The sequence below is a fragment of the Notothenia coriiceps genome, unplaced genomic scaffold (assembly GCF_000735185.1).
Source record: "Notothenia coriiceps isolate Sejong01 unplaced genomic scaffold, NC01 NC01_scaffold00026851, whole genome shotgun sequence".
Classification (NCBI taxonomy): Eukaryota; Metazoa; Chordata; class Actinopteri; order Perciformes; family Nototheniidae; genus Notothenia; species Notothenia coriiceps.
In genome coordinates this window covers 1-10,800 of record NW_011359552.1, presented here as the reverse complement: position 1 = coordinate 10,800, position 10,800 = coordinate 1, and the positions used below count along the sequence as shown (strand labels likewise).

The following is a 10,800-nucleotide window of genomic DNA, read 5'->3' as shown; positions in this document are numbered from 1 at the left end:
TTTGTTCCCTCACTGTCGAAGCTAGTCCGTCTTCCGGGGTTTACATCACCCGTTGTGTGACGTACGAGGTAGCGCTCCGTGAACATGTGTAGTAAAAAAATTTATAAACGTTGTCCCCCCAGGGGCGGTACTCCTATTACTATATACCCCCAGGAACCGTACCGTTTCAAACCCTTGGGGACTAGATCAGTTAAGTTTATTAAATTTATTAAGTTTGAACAGGGATTTTTTACGTCCCCCTGGTTTTGAACCGTATGTCTTCATTATTGTTGTATATAGTTTTATAGAATTTATGTAGTAGTTTTTGTTTGTCATTTGACCGTAACCTGGTCGTCCGACCTGACCCTGTTATTACCGTGTAAAGGGTGAACGTCGCCCCATCCGGGGCAAATTCGCAGGGGATTCGCAGGAGCGAGTCCCGAGGCCGACGGAGCGAACGCAAGCTCCGGCACCGCGTAAAAGGTAATGTCAAATCCTTGGACACCCGTCGTTGCGTCACATCCGCCCCGTAGACAACGTCTCTGTAGGACCTTGTGAAAGTGTAAAGCTCAACAAGGCAGCCGACGGTGACCTAAAAATAGTAGGGGTTACTGGAGGAGCCAGCTGGTGCCCACGAAAAGAAACTGCAACGGTAAAAACATTCGAGGAGCAAATTTTTTTACTGACACATATTTTTACGACGTTCGAAGGGAAGATCTATATATATCGTTGCGATCCTACTAGCTAGAGCCCCACTGCCCCATCTGAACAAACACCCACACAACGAGACCAGTCAAGTCCATTTGAGATGATGTACTCATCTAGAACTTGGAAAATGTCTCTTCATGTGGTCCTACCTTCCAGTGCTTTGTAAAATAATATTTCCTCAACAAAGTTGTCTTCTGAAATAAATCTGATGCATGCAAGCAATTCTGCGACATTTGCTACATCCGTGCTCTCATCCAGCTGCAGAGCGAAACATTCACTAGCTCTCACTTGCTCCAAAAGCTGAGCAGATACTCAGTTTCACTCTCAGTAGCGGCAGCTCGATTCTGATTGGCTTGAAGGGCGGTCATGATTCAAAAACAAAAAATATTAAAAGATTGGCATCAAAGGACACATATATTGATAGATATGCAGTTATTAATAACATCTAAAAAAATATATATATTAAACTTTAAAAAAAAAAAATCCAGTTTCCCTCAAACTTTGCGTGACCCTTCTGGCGCCCCCTGGCGGACCCCCGGGGGGTCGGGGCCCCCACTTTGAAAAACACTGGTCTAGATCAAATTGGGCTGGTGGTTTTTGTTTTCTAACCCCGCTTACAAAAAAACACATTTAACCAAAAACATAGCGTCCTTGGCAGAGATAACTACTTTATTTTTTGTATTTTCTGATTCAAACCATTTTAACATTTTGAAAAACACCTTTTGCTTTTCACAAGAGTTAGGTTCTGGAACGTTCACTTACTTTGACAGTCCTGTTAAGCTAGGACCCCAGTTACAAGCTAACTTTTAAACATTTAACAGTCAACAAACACCTTTGCATTTATCGTCTATTTTCCATCTGTGGTGTAAAATCCAAAGAGGTATCTTATGTAACCTCTGAAATAGTTTTGTGTCATAACATTACTTCTCCGCGTGACATGCTAGTTTTCTTTACTTTGTTGTTAGCAAAGGGAACATAATAGCCTAGCTAACTGAGGCTAATGCTATGTAAGCTCTACAATACCAGGCTCATAGTATTTCCTCTTTTCTTCCCCACAATCGCTGTTATGTTATATTTTTTAAACATCTTACTTTAAGTCAGTTCTCAATTCTATACAATGCAATATTACATTGCTAACAAGCGATTAGCTAACTTTTTTAGCAGCAACAATGTAGCACTGCTTTTCGTTTGTTTGTTAGTTTGTCGCTTGTATTATAGCATACATTTCTACCTGCTCAAGCAATATATTTTACTGAAAAATATGGGAATGTTATCAAGTCTTTAGTTTCAATATTAAATCAGACTTTGGTGTCTTTTGTGGATTTATCCATCTTCCTGTCTGAGGACTCTGTCCTGAAGCAGTTTTTTCCCTGTGTGCAAACCTTGTATTCACATGTGGCTGTCTTTGTGTGTTCCAGGTCACCTCGGCATGCATCCCAGCTCCCACCAATGATCTGGTAAGTCTCCTTCATCTCTTTTCCTTAGTAGCATTCTGTCTATAAGTGCAGTTTTCCCTCTCTGTCTGGCCTTAGTTAAGAGCTATGGCTTCCCAAAACCACTGTATGGTTTCCTCTTGCTGCATTCCTTTTGGGAAGCCGAGCCCTCAACCCAGTTTGAGCACAGTTTGAGCATTGCTGGATTCCAGAAAAAACTGTTGATCTTGCTACAGGAAGTAGTAATGTTTATCCATTATAGTCTGTTTGTTTAATTAACTCTCCTTTCCTTCCTCTGTGTCCCCCTCATCTTCCTCTCTCTCACCTCCTTTCGACCTCCTCCATTTATCCAACGTCCTCCTACCATCCTACTCTTCACACCCTTATCTCCTATCTTCTACTTCCTATCACCTTTTCTTACATCCAGCAGCGTCGAGGGACCGCTCCTTCTCGACACATCCAGCACCTGGTGAGCACACTTACACCTCACATCCTGTCTCCTTGTCTTCCTCATCTTCATACTTTTTATCTGCATCTTCCATTTTCTGTCTCCACCCTCCATCCCCAGTGTCATGCTATCTATCTTGAAAAAGTCCAAACCTGTTAGGGAAAATGTGAAAATATCAAGAAATCTTTTTTTGAGGATCTAATAGGCTGCCTTGTTCATTACGCTCCATTTTAGTGAGGTGCCGAGAACTCCGCTTTGTACTTGCTATCTTTCAAGTTGTAACACTACACAAATTGTGTTTGGTTCAAATGGCTTACTGGTTCATTAAGTGGAAAATAAATAAAGCATCTGAGCTTGAATGGACCATGCATTTGGATAATGGGATGGCCAACTGTATCTTTTCTTTTTTACAGGGCTCCACCAAGTCTCTGACCTACACCAAACAGAGGAACACCCTGCCAAGGTAAACTTCATTACATTCATTTCTTATAATATACATGTTTTTTTAATTTATTACTTATTTATTTAAGTATGTTAGCACTGAGAGACAACGGAGAAATGTTTGATCAAAATAGTAAATGCATTTATGTTTCCTTCCAGGTGTTTTTTTTTTCCTGCAGTAGACTTTGTTTTATTGGCAAATGTTTAATTCCTTAAGGGTAGAAATGTATTTTAATGTGCTACTTTTAGTTTAATTTAGAGCATATGGTGGTGGTGCATTACAGCCTCTTGTGGCTGACATGAGTATTACAACAACAAACGACAACATTTGATGGGAACATTTCAGGTTTAACTGACGGAAAATGAATACAATAAGAAAGGACTTTTCCAGTTCCTAAGCCATAAACACATTATAGAAAATATATATTATTTGCCTCCTCCTTCTGTATATTGCTTTGCTCCAGAGAAAACACATATCCACTAATTGGCTATGAGTTTCCACATCTGCACTGCTCCTCACTTTGCTCAAAACATTATTCTTTTTATAATACCCTCCTCACAGTAATGGCAACCGTCGTCATCCTTTCAGGAAGGTTAAGTATCAGTCATGTGTAGGAACAAGTTGGCTTCCTTCATGTCACACATAGTATCCAATTTCTCTATTTTCCTTTTCTCTCCATCCATGCATGCAGCCAGAGGTTTGGGTCAGAGTGTGTTCGTGTTGATCTGCTGCAAACAACCCGTGACCTTATGCTCTCTTTTAACCCCCCTCTGCGTTTCCTTGTCCAGGAGCTTCAGTGTGGACCGTGTGATGGAGAGAGTCATGGAGCGCCACTACGACTTCGACCTGACCTACATCACCGAGAGGATCATCTCTGTGTTCTTCCCCCCGAAGCTGGAGGAGCAGAGGTACCGCGTGAACCTGAAGGAGGTGGCGGCCATGCTGAAGTCCAAACACCAGGACAAGTTTCTGGTTAGTGATTACAGAAGTTCTTTGGTGCTTGTTACAGCAGTGATTTCACTTCCCTCCTTAGAGTATTCTGGAGAAACTTGTTGCACAATAGAGTCACACAGGAAGCCACAAAATATACTTGGCAACCCACAAATAAGCAGTTTGTTTTATTCTGTCACTCCCATGATTAACATAGTTTCTGTTCCAGCTCCTGAACCTCTCCGAGAGGCGTCACGATATCACACGACTATACACGAAGGTAGACTTTGTCCTCGCACATTTTGGGAGAATTCAGTGCACAGCTTTACATTAAATCACCTCAAACAACATGATCCGTTTCTCCATCTCAATCTACAGGTTTACGATTTTGGCTGGCCAGACCTCCATGCCCCACCGCTGGATAAGATCTGTGCCATATGTAAGGCCATGGAGACGTGGCTGACCTCTGACCCCCAGCACGTGGTGGTCCTGCACTGCAAGGTTAGAGTTCGCTGCCATGTTGTTTTTTTTCCCTAGACAGATGCCCCACTGTTTGCCAGGCTTCCAAACAGGCAGATGTTCCCAAATGTAGTTTTGTTGCTATAAATATGGAATTGTAAACACAGCTAATTTGCTAGTTTTAACCTGGGTAGGGGACTTATTCTGCACATTATAGGTGATCGGGAGGCTGGGTACCAGTTCCAGCTACATGAAATTAAACATTTTTACAAGTGCCTTCACAATGAAAACATGCCTCTCAAATGATATTAACGTTAACATGATGCAGGGAAATGCACCAAGCTCCTCTCAACTCTTAATATGGAGCCAACAGGTGATCTTAATAAGCTCCAATCAGCTCAGGGGGAGAGGGACACTCAGCTGAAATGAACAGAAAAAAGGAAATTAGTACCAAAGTCTGAGGGTAGGTGATATTTATATTAAAAAACAACATTTAGTAGTGATGTTATGTATTGCGCCTAGGCTTCGGAGCGTGTGTCGAGTAATCCCCGAAGCATTTTGTGAAGCATGTATCGAGGCTTGTATCGTTTTGGGCCAGTGACGTCATCAATGACAAATGAAGCCTCGCTGCCTGTCGATACCACCTGACTGCTTCAGAAAGTGATTCCGATCGGTTGAACCCATGGTTGAACCGTTGAACCACAATGCTCATAATACCCATGGATGTATAATAAGAACCATGGAATGGAATGGAATTAAAAGAGCTCAGACCCTCACTTATATAGAGCTCGGAACATGTCATAAGTATAAATAGATACAAGCATAAATAAATGTAGGAATAAAAACATGAATAAATAAATGAATAAATACAGGAATAAATATTTTCGAGTGTTTTCAGGGAAATTCAGTGTGTGTGCTGTGGCTCAGCTAGAAAGCAGTTGACTCACGACCGCAGGGTCCCTGGTTCAACGACTGAACAATATGTATTTTTTGTTGTTTATAAAAGCTACAGCTAAATGAGATAATGTAGTTAATAAATGTATTCTTTGATATGGTTTAGCCTTTCTCAGGCTACAACATGGTTAAGTTTATGAATATTATTAAAGGAATACAAATACGTCTTTGCAATGTTTACCAGCCTCCTTAGGCTCACAATCAATAAACTGGAATAAAAACAATATTGTTAAAATGAAAATATGATTTAATGTTCGTTGTTTAGAGTTATTCTAAGGCTTTACTCATTGGGAACTCGGTATGAGATAGAGCACACTGTTGAGATGTCCAATCTGCCTGTCTTACACACTTTGACCAACAGGGGGTTTGTGTTCAAATGAAGCCCATGATGAAGCCTCATGAGATGAACCCTTTTGCGAACCTATTGGCTGGAAAGCTTCAAAGCTTCATAAGGCTTCATCTCGCCGTCACTACTAAAAAGAGAACCTGCTTCGTAGGACCGGAAACCCTGAGTTTTCCCTGAAGTTAGCCGCCTAAGCGAAAATCCTGCTTCGTAGTATACCCCCCTGGTCCTCCAGGCTAAACATAAACACATCTGCAAAAATATGGCCTACAGCTCAAAATGGCAGAGGGGTATTCTAAGGACTGTGGCCGTTTCTCAATCGCGAGGATACTTGCTTGGTAGTCGCATACTTCCAAGTCAATTCCTTCAGAAACGAAGCAAGTATACTTCCAAGCCACGGCTTCGGAAAACAAAGAAAAATGGAACAGGCCAACAAGTGTGCCACTCTTTCTAACGGTTTCAACATAAACTGNCCGCACAACCACACACAGTACACCTGCAAATAATTAGCAAGGCACAAAAAAAAAAATAAAACTGACCTAAATAACCGAGAAAATCACCTCGAGTCGCCATATATATTTTTTCTGCTACAATATAATCTCAATATCAACCACCAATTAATTTTTACTAATATATCCCCGTACTCATTTCTTGCAGTGCGAGCGTTGATGCAGTCTGAGTGAAGAAAGTAAATTATTACGTGAGTTCCGGGCGCATATTACACAACAGTGATCTCAATATCTGTCTATAGAGCATACTTAGATATATAACGGAATTCACCTCCTAATTGCAGGGTGCGACCGCGTAAGGGGGAACAGTTAGAACGATTTCTAAGGGCCCCTCAATGCAGTGCCGCAATGTGGGACGCCTGCGATGGGAGCCCAACAACCGTAGGAGGACCAGATAAGAAAAAAATCCGTTTAAGATGACCATCAACCCCTCAATGAGAGCACTGATTACTCCGATCTTTTATCGCGGGCGCTCGGGTCATAGAAGCCCTTTGAGCGGCCAGCGCCAGACCCTGTATGAATTGAGTAAGACCCCTCATTGTCTATCTATTACAAACTGGAAGACACTGAGGCAAAATGTCGGTTGCTATCGCCATTATACAGCACAAGAAGTAATAGTCATCTTTAGGCCATTTGAGCACTCTTTTAAAAAACGCAACACAGAGGAATTATTAAAAATATATAGACAAAAAGATTATAGTGTAATAATATCATCATTTGTATTATTATTTAGTGGCGGCTTCGAAAGTAGATCGAGCATAGTATGAGTCCGTGTGTAATTTGAGACGCCAGTATGACGATAAGAAACGTCTTACAATATAACAGCGCGTGCCTCAAATACGAGACAGCTTCGATGGATCCCAGTGTGCGATCATGTTGTGACTCTCTATGGTTTCACTCGTTCTAACAGAGAGTCACGGATGTTTTTTCAATATGTTAGCCAGTACCACATGCTATATTGCTACCGGTTGAGACAAGATATGAAGTATCATATATAATAATGTAAGATATCACACTATACGTATAAGAATGACGTGTCGAATCTAAGCGTTTTCTGTCTGTTCTATTTTTCTATGTAAAAAACATTATCAAATAAAACTACCAGTATGAGGGGTTGAAATCCTACATGTAAAAGGACAGAACCACTTAATACCTTTGCAAAACTACTTATCCGTCAGTGGTCTTGGAGCAGTTGCTATTTTATAAAGAATGCACAAATGTGTTAATCGCTAAATGTCAGATATATACTAAGTAAAGGACATTTGTCTCCTGCTCAAGATTAGATTCACACTTATTAAGTTATTGAACAAATTACAGGTACTCGAAACAACAAAATGCAGTTGTAGCTTCTAACCAGGAGTCAAAAAGCAGTAAAGTGAAAAGTAATGTACACAATCTACCCATACATTTTAGAATGAATAGTAATTGATGAATATACACAGTTAAAGGGGTATGAACAGACAGGACACTAGGAGTGGTTTTAAATAAACTGGGTTTTTTATTTACCCAAAAGTCCACAGAAAACATCATAAATCAATAATTTCTAATAATTAGGCCTATAAAAGAGGTCAACAGAAAATACCCCAAAGAAACATGGCATCAACGTAACACGTGGTGTTAACTAAACCAACTGACCTGCTACAATGAAAACCCAAGGAAGCTATATAGTGGCTTGGCCAAACCAAGTTGAACCCAAGGGATAATTAATAGTAACAGAAAACACAAAGGACACTGACAAAACCCAAATCACCCCTTTGACATGGAAGCAGGTGGTTTGTCCCAATTGGTTCCTTGCAGTATTTATGAGTCCTCAGCGTTAGGCCACGCCCTTCGATGAACCAGGAAGTAACCTCCCCCAATGGACATGGTAACTCAAGAGACAAAGAAAGTAATTAATACAAACAATTTTGTCAGTTAATTTATGTAACCCTATAGCCAAAGTTTGACAGTCCGGCGTCAGGCCGCTTAGTGAAAAAGCAAGTTAAAGAGCAACTTGCAGGTTTTTTTTTTCTCCTACATTTATGCTCAACCTTGCCTGAAAATTACAATGAAAAATGTTAATGCAGGATTTGATATGTTTTACAAGACATAAGGGCAGGAATTCAGAGGAAAAGGAGCCGTTTTGAGCTCTGCTACTAAAAACTGCTTTTTTTTAACGTCATACGTCAAACGCGTCATATTACGTCACATGGGGGAGCAACTTTCTCGGACTCGTTCTCTGCCCAATCTGCGGTAGTAGTTTGTAGTTGGTTTGAGCGGTTATGATTTAGTGAGCTGGTATTTTTTCGGTAATTTCACATTGCATTTCACCATTTGTAATCATGGTGAGCTGGAGTTTGTGCAGGTTGCACAAACTCCAGCCTGTCAGGACATCGAGTCCACAGTTTCCCTCACGTGAAAAGGACCGGAGCTAGCTTTCGTTCCTGGGTGCGTTGTGCATCCACCTCCCTGCAGCAGATACTTTCCACAGCTTTAGCAGGAAACCGTATTACATCTCTCTCCCCCCCTTCGCTGCTCTCTCTCTCTCTCTCCCCTCCGGTACACAGCACCGACGTAGTGTGGAGTTGCATTAGGTAACGCTGTGGTGGCTGTACTGCTCCAGCCGTCTACTTTGTGTTTGTTTCCCCCTGTCTGTGTTGTTTGTGTGGGCGTGGTGGCTGTCACTCCTGGCTCCCGGCTCAACCTCCACTCACCTGCTGCAATCAGCTGTGCACCCTCCCCGACTACACACCTGCTTTCCATCAAGCCATTTACAACGGCATATCAACGGAGGCTCCACAACCTTTCTCTGCCAGATCGTCAAGTATCAGCCGTATCTCGCGTCTCCCCTCCGGTACACAGCACCGTAAGACGTAGTGTGGAGCGGGCCCGGCGCCACGAGGGGGCAAAAGGGGGCATTGCCCCCTCAGTTGTATTCTTTGCCCCCTCACTTTGAGCATCATTCATCCATCAAAAAGTACAATAAATGTCACAATTATTCAATAACTTTAAATAATTATTTTCCCCAATACACGTTACTATGTTTAGATCAGATATGTGGGCAGGCAGTCAAGCAACGTGTAAAAAAGCCTCAACCCCAAGTGAGTTTGTACCGTAATTTTCGGACTATAAAGCGCACCTGAATATAAGCCGCAGCAGCGGCATACCACTCTCGGTTCCACTTTTACTTTTGCGCGCTACCTGTCTCACTCTTTTCCGGCCTCCAGCTTTTCCTGCTGGAACCCGCCGCTTAAAGGTGGGGGTCCGCGGACTGGCCATAGAGCCCATAGAGTTAAAGGTGTTGGCCGTTAGCTGTAAAAATCCATAGATTAGCCGCACCGTTATATAAGCCGCAGCGTCGAAAAATAGGGAAAAAGGCGCGGCTTATAGTCCGAAAATTACGGTAGTCTTAATTCATGTTAGCGTTTGTGCTTAGCTGTAAACACAGTCCACAGACCAAAACGTCCGTTTTCTGGGCAAAGTCGCCGTTTTCGGTGGCCGGTACCCGGTTGAAACTCCGGAAAATGCTCCCGTTTTTGAATGTGCATTAAAAAACATAAAGCAAGGTGAAATAAAATGTTAGATGTCAGTAAAAACCAGTCTATGGTAAAAACAGAGTAAAAGAGTTGTGCCTGTTTGTAGCGTTAGCGTATTTCTTCTTCTACTACTTCTACTTGTAATTCAATGTAGGCTACCTGCCCGCGAAATATATTATAAATATTGACATAGTACTATAACAAAGCTTTAAACGAGGTAAGTTACAAATTTATATTCTCAATCGTCAAGTGTGGGATTCAATATTACATTAGTTTAGATTCGATTTTTACTATAATAATAATAATAATAATAATATTAATAATAATATGCCTTGTATGATATAAACCGTATTGGTACAATGAGTGACATCTAGTGACGGATTGTGGAACATTGATTCAATTTTTCGGTACCACTTTACAATAAGACTACCCTTTAAAAGATTCATAAATAATTAGGTTATTCATTAAGTTGTAAACACTTTATTAATCATTAAGAACCATTTATAAACCAGTTCTAACATAGTTTTCATACGTCAACACAGGCTAACTATTTGGCAAGATGACAGCCTTATATTGGCTAGCTTACTTCGTCTTCTTCATCAGCCAGCATCCTTGGTATCTGTTGTTCAGTGAGTTTATTCCCCCCCTTCAATTGTGATATTTTGATTGAATCAATGTTTATTTATATAGCCCAATATCACAAATGTTACATTTGTCTCAGTGGACTTCAGTTTGTACAGAATATCAGTATGACAATACGACACCCTCTGTCCTTAGATCCCTTCCATCTTGATGTTTCTTGGCATCTCTTTATGACCATTTATTTATGAGTTACTAACATTTATAACTGCCAAAAGGGAGCCTTATTGTAAAGTGTAAAACACATTCCCATTTATTAATGACTTACTAACATTTCTAGTACGGCTTAGCAGTACAGATAAATGTCTCACTATTTGGCAAGCAACCGGTCACAGTTGCCCTGTTTATCTCAAATCTTATAAAAGCTTATTAATGATTTATAAAGTTTTCACAACTTAATTAATAAATGAATTACAAACTATTCGTAAACCCTTTATAAGG

General features: G+C 40.9%; 1 protein-coding gene across 1 annotated transcript in view; it reads left to right on the top strand.

The window, feature by feature from the left end:
- LOC104957356 (tensin-like C1 domain-containing phosphatase) overlaps positions 1–4,492 on the top strand; it is a 19,149-nt gene extending 14,657 nt beyond the window's left edge. The window contains exons 3-8 of the mRNA XM_010784977.1: positions 2,106–2,144; positions 2,548–2,589; positions 2,982–3,031; positions 3,799–3,982; positions 4,170–4,220; positions 4,319–4,492. Of these exons, the coding sequence (XP_010783279.1) occupies positions 3,821–3,982; positions 4,170–4,220; positions 4,319–4,477 (372 nt within the window). The 5' untranslated portion in view covers positions 2,106–2,144; positions 2,548–2,589; positions 2,982–3,031; positions 3,799–3,820 and the 3' untranslated portion in view covers positions 4,478–4,492. The remainder of the gene's footprint in view (positions 1–2,105; positions 2,145–2,547; positions 2,590–2,981; positions 3,032–3,798; positions 3,983–4,169; positions 4,221–4,318) is intronic.
- Positions 4,493–10,800: the final 6,308 nt, after the last annotated feature.